This window comes from Gracilinanus agilis, chromosome 1, assembly GCF_016433145.1.
Source record: "Gracilinanus agilis isolate LMUSP501 chromosome 1, AgileGrace, whole genome shotgun sequence".
NCBI lineage: Eukaryota > Metazoa > Chordata > Mammalia > Didelphimorphia > Didelphidae > Gracilinanus > Gracilinanus agilis.
The window spans coordinates 736597777-736614756 of NC_058130.1; the positions used below are offsets into that span (position 1 = coordinate 736597777).

Here is a 16980-nt window from a genome sequence, read left to right on the forward strand (position 1 = left end):
TCTCTCTCTCTCTCTCTCTCTCTCTCTCTCTCTCTCTCTCTCTCTCTCTCTCTCTCTCTCTCCCCCCTCTGTCCCTCTGTCCCTTCCCCCTCTTTCTCTCTCTCCACACCCACACATACTCCCCCCCCACACACACACACACTCACACTTATAATGCTTTCCCTACAACAATGCTGGGAGGCAGGGAGTGCAAATGCTATTATTTCCATCTTATGGACACAGAGACTCAGAGAAATTCAAGTGACTTGCTTAGTTGGTAAAGTGTTAGAGACAGGGTTTGATTTTGGTCTCTCCTGATTCTGAATGCACCACTCTTCCTTCTATGCTTTGTTTTCTGGCCTTGTTCTCATTTCCCAGGATCCTTATCCTGGACAGAGCCCACTGGGCTGGGACTTACCCACACAGGCTGTGCCAGTAATATCAGGTGTGTAGCCGGTCTCACAGTGGCAGCGGAAAGAGCCAATGGTGTTGATGCACTGACCGTTTTGACAGAGGTTGGAGAGAACTTTGCACTCGTCAATGTCTGTGAGGAAGAGAAGACTTAGCCCAATCCACTTACAATCCCCAAGGCTCCACAATCCTCTGGGATGCCTAGCTCGAAGTTCCAGGCCTGAAAAGAACCCCCCCCCATGCCCACTACCCTTCTACTTTTTATTATGGCTTCATAGCAACGAGCTTGTAGAAGCTAGAGCTGGATTTCTAAATAAATACCCAAAATGGCTCTTCTGATCTGATCTGATCTGAGGTCCATCTTACTCTTCAGCACCCTAATGATAGCTCCCAATTTGAACTTGGATCTTCCCAACTCCAAGTCAAGTGCTCTATCCACTATTCCATGCTGTCTCTTGTCATAGACCATGGCCATTGATGGACAAATGATGTCTCTCCAGAGATTTTCCCATCCCTAATACACACAAACAGGACTTTCTCTCCTTGGGTTGATTCCCAAACTGAAAGAAAATCAGATTCTAATAGCACTGAGGGCAAAGAAACTGCCCTGACTCCTCAGCCACATTTCCATTTATCCGCCATTTTAGATAACCCAAGAATACATCAATTTCTCTAGCATGTCTTAAAAGACAGAGAAGGCAGTTCTCAGAAATGATGAACATCTAAAGTGGCTTTTTGAATGGGTCCATAATCACGAGGTTCTGTTTCTGGTGGCTATTGACCCTGGATGAACCCACTGTCATAAATTAATCCTGTCTGAATCAGAGACTTTAGCTGGGTATTGACATGCCCCCAAGGCAAGAATAGTAATAACCATTTCTATAATATTTTATGATTCCAAAGTGCTTTCCTCTCACCAGAACCCTGCAAGGTAAGAAGTACAAGCATTATTATCTCCTTTTTTACTGAAAGGGAACCTGAGGTTCAGAGAGAGGAAAGTGACTTGCTCAAGGGATGGGTATCAAAGATGAGCAATGCCTAACCTCTACCATCGGTGGTATAGCCAGAACCATGTGGGCACATCTTCCTGTGCTGGGCAGTGCCAGGGAGGGGGCAGAGCTCACAGAGGGAGCCCCAGCCTCGGCCTCCATCGCAACAACACTCGGCTTTGGTGACCGGGTTGTGGTTGCTGGAGGACAGTTGACATGTGGTCTGCAGTACCTCTGTGAAGCAGGAACCCTGGCGGGTGTCTGGGGAGGAATCAAAGGGAAAGGGGATGAGAAATGAATAATAACAGCCCACATTTCTAATGTGCTTTGTTTTACAAGATACTTTGCCAAATAGTCTCAACCAGGTAGCAAAAGTTGAGTTGGTTTTTTTTTTTTTTTTTTTTGTGGAGGGAAGAGAAGCTATGGGCTTCTGATTTCACCCTTACAGGGAACATCCAGTGTGGAAACTCTCCACTGATACAGATTGGCAACTTGTCTCTGATATGTATTATGAGAGGAACTGTGGTTACAGAGTTAGAATAACAGAGGCAAAGCCTTGAAATGAGGTCTTTCTAGTCTCAAGGCTGGCTCTCTTTCTGCTATATCAAGCTCTCTCTCCTAAAGGGATAATAGTACAAATATTAGTATATCTATTTTACAGATGAAAAAAGTGAAGTCCAGTGAAATTAAGTGATTTGTCCAAAGTTAAATTGTAAGTGACAGCTGGCAAATGTCAGAGATGGTGACCTGAACTCACATTCTCTGACTCTCTAAGGCCATAGGTCTTTCTTGGACCATGGCTGCCTTCAGGGAGCATGGAGAGGCACAGCCCTGAGGGAAGTAGCTGAGTTGAGAGAGCCCTGAGGGAAGGCAATGCCCTTGGAGATCTGCCTTTGTCTGTCCTTGGTAGGGGGCTGGGAGCATTCAGAGGACCTACCAAGGCACTCTGTTCCTGTGGGGCTGGCTTGGAAGCCCTCATTGCAGTCACAGTGGTAGCTGCCCACAGTGTTCACACAGCGGCCATTGGAACAGAGACCAGGCTGGGTTCGGCATTCATTCTCATCTGAGGGAGAAAAAGACATTAATCCAGACTCTTCTATTCCTGATCTCCCCAGGGTCTGCCTTCTGCCTTTAGGAAGATGAATAGTTCCTTTCTTGATCTCTATGCCTTCCTCTGTATGTCCATTAGGGGTCATCCTTGCACCCTGCTTTAATGAGCCCTATTTTCCTCTGATTCTCTGTCTTCCATAGATATGGAGAGCAGCTGCTCAAAGTCCGTTTCAAAGAAGCTTTCCTACACTGTAAGATGATCAACCCTCAGTCTTCTCTCCTTCTGGAGAAGGAGTCCAGATCCTTTACCTTTCCACAGGGAATCTGTCTCCTGCCATTTGGATATGTGTGATGCCAGCAGACATTAGTTATCTTTGTATGTGTCACACCCATCTCCTACTAAAATTGACTTCTCCAGTCTAGGAGAGGGAGTGCTAGGGGAAATTAGATAAAACTGTTTTCTTGCCCTCATGGAGCTCACAGTCTAGGACAGTGTTGGCAAACCCATTAGAGATTATGTGTCCAAACTGCACCTTCAAGCCATCTGTGAGCCCCCCACATTACCCCAGAGAGTAGAGGAAGGAAGTGCTCACAGGCAGCTTTTGGGTGGAGGGGTGGGACATGCAAAAAATGTCCTCAGGTACTGTGGAGAGGGAGAATGGAGCAGCTCCCTTCCTGCTGCCTGGGCATGGGTGCCATGTCTTTGCCAACGTGGATCTAGGAGAAGAGTGTGCCATATATACAGATAACTACTGTCTCCTGGCATTGTGTGTCTCCCAATGGTAGATCAGTTCTCTGTGGAATGTTAAGCATCTGGGCTTCTTTCCCTAAAGAAGAGAAAGAAGGTTGGGGGTTGATGATAAATGTTTCTTGAAGTGACACCAGATCCCATTCTTTTTTGTATCTTTTCCTCTGTCCCCACTTCCAATCCTCAGCCCTTTGTCTTCTCTGTTCCTGTTTCTCAAAGTCCTCAAAACTCAGTCAATTAGCTACACAGCATTGCTTAAACACCTACTATACATCTGGCACTGTGTTAAATGTTGGGGTGGTTAATAGAAAGGTTTGGGGATAGAGATGGACAAGAAAGAAGTGAACCCCAGGGCTTGAGGGATGAAGCTAGGATAGGGATGGGGGGAATAGACAGGATGAGGGAATAAGGGGAACAAACAAATAGGGAGAGAAGGTTAGAGGAACAGGAATGAGACAGAAATAGAGGAACAGAGTTAGGGAATAACATTGGAGCATAAGGATGGGAAAGCAAAGAAGAGAAACAGAGATGAGTTCCAAGGAAGGGAGTGGAATTCTGGCCTTTACCTATGCAGAGGCCCTGATCTGTAGGTCAGGGCAAGGCAGAGGGCAGATGGGACCAGGATTTGGTGGGGCTGAGAAATGGAGAGAGACGACTAGGGTGACAGGAATGGGCTAGGGGAGAGGGACAGGGTACAAGGAGCGAAAGACAGAGATGATGAACAGTGAGAGGTCTGGGATCAGACCCTTACCCGTGCAGCCTTCACCGTGGGCTCGGGGCTGTAGGCCAGGAGGGCAGATGCAGGTGAAGGTGCCTATCAAGTTCTTGCAAAGCATGCCCCGGGCTGGGCAGTCATGTAGTCCCTCGGCACACTCGTCCAGATCTGTAGTCAATCACAGGGCTGGATGGGACTCCACCTTACCCTGCTTGCCCCTACCTCCCATCAGTATCTCCATCCATTGTATGACTATACTGGCTATAGTCCTGGCTCCAGTCCTGACCCTTCATAGGAATGAGTTCTCCCTTACAGGCTGTTTGAGGCCATGGGCTTCCTACAGCTCTCACCTGTCTATCTGACCCAGTAGGCAGGTCTCTTTCTTTTCACTAGCAAACATCTCCAGACCATCCTTAAGACCTCTAAGGAACTAAAAAGTTAACAGCCTTGTGAATGATCCAGGCAAGCTCTGCAACTGTTCCCATTAAGTATTCTGTTCACTGGAAGCCTCCCAACCCTCATTATGCCTTCCTCACTTGCAGTCTCCCATTGACCATCTTCTGACCTCCTCATCCACCTCTCATTCAGCTTCCCTACCTGCAGCCTCCTCATCTTCCATCTGGCCCCATTGTCTCACATACAACCTCCTTTTCTCCCATTCAGCCTCCCCTATCACAACCTCCTCACTTCTCATCTAGTCTCTCTCTTTCTCATCACACCTCCTTTCTCACGGCTTCCTCATTTCCCAAACAACTCCTTATCTCACATTCAACATCCCCATTCCAATCTAGCCTCTTTTCCCATTAAGACTCCTTACCTCCCTTCCAGCTTCCTTACCTCCCATCTAACCTCACTTTCTAGTTTTCTCACCTCCCATCCAACTTCTCCCCAAAATCCTCTTTTCTCCCCATCCAGCTTCCTTACCTCCCTCCCTCATTTCATACTCAATCCCCTACTTCCAATCTAGCCTCTTATCCTATCCAGCCTTACCTCCCTTCTAGCTTCCTTACCTTCCATCCAATCTCCTACCCTCCCATCCAGCCTCCTCACTTCTTAACCACCTCCCTTACCACCTTTTAGCCCAAGCTAAAACTAACCTTTACACATCACTCGGTCCTCTCTCAGCATGTAGCCTGAGGGGCAGGTACATTCATAGGATCCCTTGGTGTTGATGCAGCGGAAGGCACAGAGCAGAGGGTTCAGGGAGCATTCATTAATGTCTGTGGGGACAGACATTTTAGGGAAGCAAAGGGAAGGCTGGGGAGGAGGTAACTTGAAGAGCAGACAAGCCCTAATGCTGCCAAGGTCTGACCTGGCCTGCGCAGCCACAGAGGAATCTCAGAATTCCAGACTATAAGAAAGGTCATTGAATCTACTTCTAAACCCCTTCTTGTACCAGTGGTGAGACTGAGGCCCAAAGATGGGAAAAGATTTGCCCAAGGCTACACGAGTCAGTACTAGAACCCAGGCTTCCAGGACCTGGCTCTCCCCAAGATGCCCTTTAGATCCTTTCAGGCTGACCCCCACCCCCTTCTCTCAAATACCCTCCGGTTTCAGTTCTTACCCTCACAGGTCATCATGGGGCCCGGTTCAAAACCCTCATCACAGGTGCACTCAAAGCCACCCACAACATTGGCACACACTCCATTCCCACAGGGATTTCCAACGGAGCACTCATCCATGTCTGTGATTGAGAGAGAGGTCTTAGCTGGTGTGTAGAGAATTATCCAGATTGCCCATCAGACCTCCCTGCTGTTGCTACTGAGATGGGAGAAGTGAGCTTGCCCATATGATCCTGATTTATGGAGGTCTGGGAAACCCTTTAACCTGTACCCGATCCCTGGCAAGGGGGATAGACAAGGGATCTTCTAAAAGTCTAGGATGATAAAGCTAGAATGGACCTTAGGGATCATCTCTACAATGCATTCATTTTTCAGAGGCAATACTTCTTACCCCTCCAAACTTGTTCTCTGTGTTCACTTTAACTTTTCTGCTCCTTCCCAATTTTCCCAGTTTATCACCATTGCTTTGGTCCTACTCTTTTCCCTTCAAAATCTTAATGTTAATAATCAGTTTAATTTGATGTCTTCTAACCACCCATCTTTTGACCCCTTGTTTTATCATGTTCATCCCCCTTTTAAAATACCACCATCAATTTAAAATCCCTCCATCATCCATCTGTTTTGCTTCTTTCTCCTCAGCTAAGTAGCACTAGAAGTCATATAAACATCTTGGCCGTGTCCTCTACAAACTGATATTATGTGATATCATCTGAGCCCTCACTAATACAAAGCAATTCTTTTATTTGTCCCTTATTCATCTCTTGTTTCCAAACTCTGCCATCTAACTTTCCAGATAGATTCCACAATGCTTTTCCTCCTACACTACCTCACGTTCCCCTTAAGTCCAGGATCACCCTCCCAATTTCTCCAACTTGGCCTCATATTTAACATATTCTCTCATTTTTTTCTATCCTGGTTGCCCTTGTCTAAGCTGGTTCCAGGTTGTCAATGTCTCTCTTAAAATGAGGTCCCTGAATTGAACACAACACTGCAGGCATGGTTGATGAATCAGGATTTTAGAGCCAGAGGAGACCTTAGGAATCATCTGGGCCAATAACCTCATTTTACACATGATCAACAAGTTTTGACCAGAACAGAGGACCGTGAGCTCCATCACGTTCCTTGTTCTGAACATTATATCTCTATTAATGAAGCCTAAACTGGAGGTAGCTTTTTTTTGGTGGGGGGACAACATCAGAGAACACTGTTAGCTCATACTGAGTCCATTAAGAACCTCAGATTTTTTTCATAGGAAAAGATATTCCTTTCTTTTGTTCAGTAGGACTCCCCCTATCTATCATCTGGACTGCTCTACCTCCTCACCATCGAGTTGTCTCCACCTCAGGGCCTGCTCTTCTGATTGATGAGTCCCTGGCCAGGATTAACATTTCACATGGGCTCCAGCCATGCTCACTTCACTGTCACCAACACTCTCTTGACCCCAGGCCAGTCCCCTTCTTGAGCCTTCCCCTTCACTCACATTTTCCAGCTCCCTTTTATGTTTTGCATTCTCCTCTCAGAATAAAAGCTCTTTCAGGGTAGAAACGATATTGTTTTATTTGTATCCTCAGTACTTTGCAAATGCCTAATAAATGCTTCATCTACCTACATATCTATCTATCCATCTTATCTCTCTCTCCACCCTATCTCTCTATCTAGCCATCTAGCTATCCCATCTATCTATCTATTGCTCCATCTGCCCGTCTGTCGGTCTTTCCTGCTCTCAGGATACTTTCTAGCCAAAGTAAGATATTAAAGATGCCAGAACATAGGATACACAGTAGAGAGCTTGGGGACACTAACCCACACAGTTGACACCAGTGTAATCCAGACTGTAGCCAAAAGGACATTCGCATCGGAAAGAGCCGTCGGTGTTGATACAGACCCCATTGACACAGATGCCAGGGTTCTCTGAGCACTCATTCACATCTGTAGAGACAGGAGGACAGAAGAGAAGTCAGTGAAGATCATTTACCAAGAGCCTCAGTCCTATAATAGCACATTTAAGGGATCCAGGGTAGATCTATGTGGGTGAAGAGGGCAGATTCCAGCAAAGAGCCAGATACGGCAAAGATAGGGACACATCTTCAAACACCTTGTCCTGTTCTAGGTGTGGCCTTAGAACTTGGTCCAGGGCCACAGAGAAAGCTCTGAGATGAACAGGATAAGTTACAGGTGTGTTTAGGCTCAGAACTTGGTCCCCTTGGCTGAACTGTGCAAATTTAGGACATTGTAATGAAGACTATAGGACCAACAGCATGTCTGAATCGCCAGCATGAAGAGCCAGAACCTCACCAATCCTACTCTTTCCCCTCTCTAAATGGGTCAAGGTGGAGCTGCTGATAGAAAGTGATAAGTCTGTGAACTGCCATCATCCCAAACTATCAGACTCTGGTTAGCTCCCTTGGCCAAGTCATGTTCTGGGTACCTCCAGAACCAATTCTCTCTGCATGATCCAACAAGGTTTCTCTGGGGAAACCAGAGGCAATTTTTACAGATTCTACAGAATGAGAACCTGAGACCAGAAAAGGGCAAGCACTTGCTCAAGTTCACTGTGAATCAGGTAAAGAATTATGGCTCAACAATGGGGCTCCTGATTCCCAGCCAAGGGTTCTTCTCAAGCAATGATGTTGCTTCTGTATTCATGGGGCAGAAATACCAAAAATTGAATGAGGACAAGACTTACCTTCTCGTGAGTCATCTGGGCCAGGCACAGCCCCATGGCCAAAGGGACAGAGTTCTTGGAAGGCACCTGGAGGCCAAGGGACAAGAAAAACTATGAAGATCTCAACCCTGTGGGCCAAATGCTCAACTATCAGGGGCTCCTGATGGGAAATTCTGGGAGTTTCTCAGATATTATTTATTTAGATCTCTCTCCAGAATACAAAGGCTGAGCTGGACTCTGAAATGGGCTCCGGTTCTAAGTTCAAAGAGCTTCCCTAGATCTGACATTCTGTTCTGAATATCCTCCCAGCCATGATATTCTATGCTTTAAAGGGTCTTTGATATTCTATATTCTATAAGCACTCTCCCAACTATATTCTAAGGGCCATCTCCCTTCTGACATTGTGCCCTAAGGGCCCTCCCAGCTCTTCTGTTCTAAAGGGCCTCTTAGCTCTGACCCTCTATGCTCTAAGGAATTTCTACCTGTCCTTAGCACCCACCTTCCCTATACATTTATCTAAATATCCGAGGCAATATTCAGTATCAGAAAGTAGTATTTCCTGCTTTCTCCACTCCCTTGTTTGGTTCCTCCCAGCTCAGCTCCTTAGGGTCTCTGATCCACAGGGGTCAAGAGGGGCTACTTACCACTGCCTTCCTGGGGACACAGTTCACAAGGATCCCCCCATCCTTCTCCAGGCATCTTACTGCAGCAGCATCGGGCCTTGGTGGTATTGAAGGCTTTGGGGACTGAACACCTCCCATTCTCAAATCGAGTGAAGCAAAAACTCTGTCGAGTGTCTGTGGGACAGAGGTCATGGCATCACCCCAGAGATGTAGAGGAGATGGGAATGGGATAGGACCCACAGTCTCAGTTAAGCAGGGGGTTCTTTTTTTTTTTTCACCCTCACCTTCCGTTTTAGAATCAATACTGTGTTTTGGCTCCAAGGCAGAAGAGCGGTAAGGGCTAGGCAATAGGGGTTAAGTGACTTGCCCAGGGTCACACAGCTGGGAAGTGTCTGAAGCCAAATTTGAACCTAGGACTTCCCATCTCTAGGCCTAGCTCTCAATCCACTGAGCTACCCAGCTGACCCCAAGTAGGGGGTTCTTAACCATTTTGTGCCTGGACTACTTTGGTAGGCTGGTGAAGCCTATAGCCTCCTTCTCAGAGTGGTTTTTGTTTTAATTTAATTTAATTTTTAAACCCTAACCTTCTGCCTTAGAATCAATGTTAACTATCAGTTCCAAGGCAGAAGAATCAATGTTAACTATCAGTTCCAAGGCAGAAGAATCAATGTTAACTATCAGTTCCAAGGCAGAAGAATAGTAAGGGGTAAGCAATTGAGGTTAAGTGACTTGCCCAGGGGCACACAGGTAGAAAGTATCTGGGGTCAGATTTGAACCCAGGATCTCCGGTCTTCAGATCTGGCTCTCAATCCACTGAGCCACCTAGCTGCCCCAAGAATAATTTTTAAATGCATAAAATAAAATACATAGGATTACAAAGAAAATGAATTATATTGACCTACATTTATCAACTTAAAACAAAAAGTTCCCAGGTACCAGGTTAAGATCTCTGTAAGGGAGGGGTCTAGAAGATATCTATCCTTAAGAGAAAAGTCATTTCAGTTTTCCAGACAGAAAAGATCTTTATCATAGAAAAGCTCTCCTGCTATAGAAAGAAACCTCCCAGAAAGAAGCCTTTTCCCACCAAGAAAGCCTCACTTCAAACACTCCACTCCCTCAAAGAGAAATTTTCTACCAGAGAGAAGGTTTAAGAGAGGGTGTAGAGTTTGCCTGCAAAACTAGGACTCTTACAAAGAATTCCAGGAAACCAGATAACACGTGGACAGTTTCTGAGGCCAAGGTGGGGAAGGAAACTATACCTTCAAGGCATAGTCTATTTAGATCAGACTCATTCCAATGAGGTGTTGACAAGTAGAACAGTTCTCTGGCTTCTGTCCCTTCTTAGGGTTAGAGCCAAGTGAGGGAGGGAGACAAAGCCCACCCCCCCCCTCCTTTTTTGTGTATCTTCTGAAAAGCTCTGGCTCTTTCTCTGGTCCCCTGGAGACTTACAAACATCACTGACCCCTTGCCTCCATTTACAGTTGGGCCTCCTTGTCTGTGGTTTCAGTCCCCCCTCTATACCCCCCGCCACTCCTTCTTCTGGTTTTCACTTTCCATTTCCCCCTTTATTTATTTTTTGTGGGGAGATGGCACTAGCAGGGAGAGACAGCACATATATATGGGGAAGCAGGTGTTCACTTATGCCCAGTTTCAGTCATCTACAGTAGATCTTGGGACATATTCCCTAAGGACAGAGGTCCTACTGTACTCGGTATAATATCTTGCTATCTTCTCCATTAGAATATAAGTTCCTCGAGGGCAGGAACCATGCTTTTGCCTTCCTTGGTATACTTGGTGGTCATTATGGTGCCTAGCATGTAGGAGTTGCTTAATAAAAACGGTTTGGACTGACTGCCTCTCTATTCCACATTTAAGGAATTGATTTGCATCGTGAGCTCCATTTTCTTGTTTTGGTGGCAGTCAGTGATACAAGTGTAGGGTAGAAGAGTCATACTTTGGAGGGAATTGTGGGGATTAGGACGGTAAGTGCTTAATCGTGGGGAAGTCAGTGAGCCATGCTGATGCCATCTTGTGACTCAGTTCTGGATCTAGCTCGCCTCCTTTCTATCCCCTTATTATGGATCTAGTCTGAATTCTGTCTTGTGAGAAAACTTTATTCTACTGTGGGAATTGAGAGAAAATCTTGTTACATTGTTTGAACCTCTCCCTGTGTGGGTTGGGAAGCTGGATCACCTCTACCTATTGCTTGGAGACCCTTACCTAAAGACCTAGCTTATGCTGACCAGAAACCTGGCCACAACTGAAGGCATTCTCTCATGGTTGTATATATATTCAAGCCGCCCACATGACTTATCTGGAAACTGGCCTCATATTGCTCAATCAGTTAATGTTTCCATATTCCTTTGATTGAATACAGACACTTTGGGGAGTGGGACACCTTCTGTCCCGATTTCAAGGAACTGTACCTATTTGTTCTCTCCACTCCCAAATTGGAAAGTTCATAATCTTTCTTCCAATTAGAATCAGATTTTTTATCCTGGTTCATTGTTTTCTTTTAATTCATTGTTCTTACTTGGTTATTTTTAATATACAACAGTCAGTCTTTTCCTGTGTTTGGGGTCCAACCCTAAGGTGAGCAAGGGGCCTGATTCGGATTTGTTGGGCGGTTGCCATTCATTGCCTAATCAAAATGCTCAGAAGCTTGAGACTTTGTTTCCTCAGTCGTTACATCTTTCAGCCACCACACTTAAGCAAAAGTTCAGGTAAAAAGATCTGTTGGTCTTGTGAATCAACCATGTAATATGACAGCCAAAATTGATGATCTTGGCCAGAACTAGGAAAAAAAGAGAGTTCAAAACGAGGGAGGCTACATAACTTAGCTGGATTATTGTGCTCGCTTCTAAGTAGTCTAATTTACAAAGGACATTATTGACAAGCTGAAGGATAATCAGAGTGGTTCAAGCCTTGGAAAGCAAGTCATATAGAGATTGGTGAAAAGAACTAAGGATACTGAGCCTAGAGAAGAAGAGACTTAGGATGGATATGGTGAGGGGGATGGTTGCCATCTTGGGTATTTGAGGGGCCGTCATGTGGAAGAGGGATTGAATCTGAGGTTGCTAAGGTATGAGTGGGACGAGATGGCCTCTCTAGTCCTTCCCAACTCTTGGAAACCAGTCCTCAACTTGTATACATCTTCTTCTCCAGTACAAAGGGTTAAGTGGTTGGTGAGAGAGGGTATACACTGAACTTCTAATGAGCCACCTTTATCCCATGTCTAGAGCCCGGGAGTCACTTCCAGACATTCCAGGCTTGGTGTATAGAAGGAAAAGTCTCAGCATCTTCTGACTTCAAATCCCAGGGTCAGTCTAGTTCTAATCCTCAGTCCCACCCACAAAAAATCATTCCTAACAAGAATTTATCCCTCTATCAAGATAAAAAGGCTTTCTTTGTTGTCCTAGAGGGAGCTAGACTCATAGCTCCTGATTTTTATTTTCTGAGTAACCTCAAAGTCAAGCTCTGAACATAAATTCACATTACTGGCTTTCAGAGCATTAGGCCACCTCTCTTCTCTCCTTTTTCGGCTTGGCTTTGCCTTAGACTTTTGGGTCCTGTCTCCTGTCCACTGCGAACTTGCTTCCCCTTTCATCTAGGTCTGCCTCAAGACCACATTCTCACCAAAGCATCGTCGTCCGTTGTCTGACAGGACAAATCCAGGTGGGCAGAGGCACTGGAAACTGCCAGGGCTGTTGGTGCAGGTGCCAAAAAGGCAGAGGTTGGGCTCCTCATCACATTCATTGATATCTAGAGGAAGGGAAACATTGGAGTGGTTGATCTGTTGGCCTCCTCTACAAAGGAAGGTGGGTGGTTTGGGGGGCCTCCAGCACAGGCTAAGGGGTGAAGGATAGTCTCAACTGGACCCTTGTGTGGAAGATTTGGACTTGAGTCTTAGATCCTGTACTTGATAGCTGAGTGATCCCTGGGGTAAATCAATTAATCTTCCTGAGTCTGTTTGTTCATTTGGCAAGTGCTGACAAAATTGAGGGAGAAAATATTTTCAGGCATGGTCAATGTGAGAATTTGTTTTATGGGCCTATGTCCTTTTTTAGTTAGTTTTGTTTGTTTGTTCACTGGGGGCTGCAGGAGAAACATTAAAAAAGCATGCAAATTTAATTTTTAAGGAAAATGTTTAAATGCTCAAGCTATCAATTGAATGCATAATTATGAGTTATTATTGTTGCTGGTGATTGTGGGCAAGTCTCTTGCCCTCTCTGGGCTTCAGTTTCCCCTCAGTAAAATAGGGAAAGGATATTGAATAAGATGGTTTCTGATATCTGGGGACTATGACAATGTCTGTGCCCAGAAGCACCTTGGAGTCCTGGCCTCTGGTAAGGTTTTTGATAAGGGCTTGGATCAGGGACTCACCTATGCAGCTGTCATCCTGCACTTGGTAGCCCGGGGGACAGATACAGCGGAAAGCTCCATCCAGGTTCTGGCATGTCCCAGGTGAACAGGTTCCAGGAAAACTCACGCACTCATTAATGTCTGGCAGGGAGAGAAGCCGCAGCTGCTTAACCCCACAGCCAGAGGGTCAGGGAAACTGCTTTGGGATTTTAGGATGGTGGGGAGTCCCAGACCCCAGAATACCTTCCACTCGTGGAAGTCTAAACTGGATGTGAATGGATTACAGGCAGGTTTTAAGGCAAGGGGAGAACCACTACCTATGGTCCATTTGGGACCCTGGGGAAAAGCCCTCTGTGTCTATAGACTCCCAAGCAAGTTGCACTGTGGGTTCAACATATCTCAAAGTGGCAGGAAGAGGGATGCTTCTTTTTTCTCTCGGCCATCAGGAGCCACAAAGAAGAGCAGACACTAACTAGAAGTCCAAGTCACTTCCTTGGTTGATTTTAGGGGAGAAAAACGAAACACCCACTTTTTAAATAAACAAGGAGCACAATCTGTGGTCAAGAAATACAAATAGCGATTGAGAAAATACAGCTTTCTTTCCATTGCTCATTCCCAGTCAGGTCTTCCTGGCTCTGAAATCAGCCTTCCACCTACTATGCTACTTGTCTTTCTTATTTCTGAAATAAAAGGTACATTCTTTAAGAAACAGGCTTTGCATAAAGCAGGAAGCACTTTTTCTTTTAGCGCTGGCTCTGCCACAGGGCGTCTCCATCTAATACCTGAAGGTGACATTTGGAAACAACATTCATTTTACTGTTTAAAGTTTTCTTCCCAACCTACTCCTAAAATAAAACTCACTGCTTAGGTATTTCTTGGCCAGGGATTCTTAACTTTTTGGAGGAGTCATGGACCCATTTAATAGTATGGTAATCCGTTGCATCCTTGCATTACACCCCTTTGCAGAATACGTTGTCAAAAACTGAAGGAAAGATATGCTTCTGTTAGTGAAAATAAAGACATCTTTTTTCCCATCCAAGGTCATAGGCCTCCCTGAAATCTATCCATGCCTTTGTAGGGGCATTTGTGGACCTCAGATCAAGAACTCATGATCTTGGCTTTTATGGAGGATGTGGCAGAGAAAAAAAAAATTAAACTATTAGAAGTTTGTTATAGCTCATAGTTTTTTGGCTGCCTTTATTGGATGTCATGCTCCGGAAGGGTCAGCAACAGCAGTTGTTAGTGGAATTATGCTCCGGGTTGTAGTGAAAACTATGGACTTCAGATATCCAAAGGGCTGTCATATGAACATATCCCCTCAGAATCCTGATAAGGACATCCCAGGACCCTGAACCTAGGAGTCTTCAGAACAGCAAAGCTTTTAGTCCAGTGTCTTCAGCCATCCTTCTGAGAAATAGTCCCCACGGAGACGCAGCCTGGCAGTAGCTCCTGCAGGCTCTATATCCACAGTTACTGAGGACTGAGAAAAGAGGGGTTTTTTCTCCAAAGTCTTTGGTTTGACTTCAGGAACTGATATCATTTGATCAATGGAAATAACATGACATGAGAGCCATTACCATCTACTTTGTCTCTACATCCTAAGGATCATGGGACTTTTCCATCTGACTTTCAGCTGAAACCTTCTACATGGGCATCTCTTCCATTAGAATGCAACCAGGGACTGGTTTACTTTTCTACTTGTAACCCATGTGATTAGCACAGTGCTTTGCTCACAGCAAGGGCTTATTAAATGCCACATTCATTTGTTTATGGCAGTAGGGTTAGACGTGTTCTGTAAGAGCTAATGCACTATATAGTAGAGAGACCAGTGCAGTGAAGAGAACTGGATTCAGATCCCAGCTCTGCCCCTTTCTAGTTGTGTAAATATGGAAAAAAAACCAAAACAAAACACCAAACCTTGATGAATCTCAGTTCTGAAGAAAATTCTTTATCGGGCTTAAAGTGCTAAAGGATAGATTCTTTCAGTACCACCAATATTCTTATTGGTCCCACATGAGATGCACTGAGGGCTGGTGGTTTAAGAAGAAAAGCTGGTAGATCTGGAAACGAACACTTCTCTAGAACCATGAGCTAGGCCCATTAACTTGAGAACTAGTCAGCACAGTGACTGCCAATACTCACCCACACAGTTCTTGCCATCTGCAGTCCTTTCATAGCCCTCATGGCAGAGACACTGGAATGAGCCAATGCTGTTGATACACTGTCCATTACGACATACTTGCCCCGTGAGGGAGGTGCACTCATCAATATCTGCGGAGACACAAGCAGAGGCTCAAGATCCCAAAGAATCTGAAGAATACTGAGGATTTTTTCCAATTCAATTGTTCTGGTTGATGATCAGCTGTAACTTCAGAGGGCTGATGGTGAAACATGCCTCCTATTTCTCAGTGCATTTTTGGACATAGTCAATGGGTTGATTCACTTTGCTTGACTATACCTATTTTTTAATTTACCTTCTGTCCTAGTAACAACTCTAAGAAAGGCAAGGGCTAGGCAAACAGGATTAAGTGACTTGCCCAGGGTCACACAGCTAGGAATTGTCTGAGACCAGATCTGAATAAACGTCCTCCCAACTCTAGGTCTGAAACTCTCCACTAGCTGCCCCAACTATACCTGTTTGTTACAAGAGAGAGTGATATCATTGGGAAGTGATAACAACATAAAAAAAGAAAGTAAAGAATGCCGATAATAACATATAAAAATTCAGTTCAATTTGGAAATGAACAGCTGGTTTAAGAAGCTGGCATCTGTAAACAGGATTTGGATTTCTGGACCATTAATTAAAGTAAGGAAATGACAGACTCATGGCTGGGGATAGAGTACATCAAAGGAGGGCTTTAAAAATATATATATATTTGCCTCTTCTTTCAAATCCAATCTCAAGGATCTAAAACTGAAAAAGAAGGAGGACAGAGGAAAACTCTTACATATATCTACCAGGCTAGTTATCACAGAAAACTGTTGCAATGTAGGAAGATAAATAGCATTAGAAATTCCCAGAAATTCATAGGAGGAAAAAAAATCCAAGAAAAGAGTCTTAAGTAAAACCCCTGCTCTCAGATATCTATATGCAAAATGTGGCCAAGTAGGCTAGAAATTATAACAAAAGTAAGCAAATAAAGCTGTAATTTTTTTTCCCCATAAAGTTCACAGATCCCCTGAAATTTCTAAAGCAGGTATTACTAAGATTGTGAGCTCTGTGAGAAGGATTTGTTTTTTGCCTTTCTTTGTTCTTGGGACATAGAAGGCACTTAATAAATGCATGTTGACTGACTGAATGGTTGATGGGTTGGGTCCCCTAATTAGAATATAGGCTTGAAAAGGCATACTTTGTTCAGAAGAAAATAGATAAAAAGGAATGGTGGAGTAATATTGCTCATACTCTCATTCGAGGAAATATAGGAATACTGAAGGGGTTAATGTGGAGAGAATATTTGGGCAAAGCTTAACAGAGAGAGAAGAACAGAAGTAATATTGCCATGGAAGCATTTTATAAACCACAGGGAGAGAAAGAGAAAAAAAAAGATTCCTGGAATGCATTTCTTCCTCAGTACCACTTCATTTAGTCCCTCACTTCCTTGCAGATTTAGTTCAAGGTTTATCTCCTTTCATACAAATCCTTTCATGACTAGCATTGTTATCTTGTGTTTATTTTGTTTTATTCTCTATATGTTTATTCCACATCACTAGTCGTTAGCCTGGCCTGTAGTGGGCAAAGGACTTGAAAGACTTAGGGGAGGGAAGCAATCTACTGACTGGAACTCGACCCAGCATTCCAGATAAACCTTAATCTTGAAGTTGAAAGTTCTTATGGGAAGAAGATAGACGATAAAGGGAAGCCACTGTGCATGACTG

The 16980-nt window shown here is 44.6% G+C and overlaps 1 protein-coding gene across 1 annotated transcript in view; it reads right to left on the reverse strand.

Annotated features, from left to right (window-relative positions):
* Nucleotides 1-16980, reverse strand: part of FBN3 (fibrillin 3) — a 106942-nt gene that overhangs the window by 17257 nt on the left and 72705 nt on the right. Inside the window, 12 exon segments of the mRNA XM_044685371.1 lie at nucleotides 398-523; nucleotides 1434-1640; nucleotides 2317-2442; nucleotides 3929-4060; nucleotides 4990-5112; nucleotides 5457-5576; nucleotides 7258-7383; nucleotides 8141-8206; nucleotides 8764-8916; nucleotides 12379-12504; nucleotides 13126-13245; nucleotides 15247-15375. Coding sequence (XP_044541306.1) covers nucleotides 398-523; nucleotides 1434-1640; nucleotides 2317-2442; nucleotides 3929-4060; nucleotides 4990-5112; nucleotides 5457-5576; nucleotides 7258-7383; nucleotides 8141-8206; nucleotides 8764-8916; nucleotides 12379-12504; nucleotides 13126-13245; nucleotides 15247-15375 — 1554 coding nt within the window.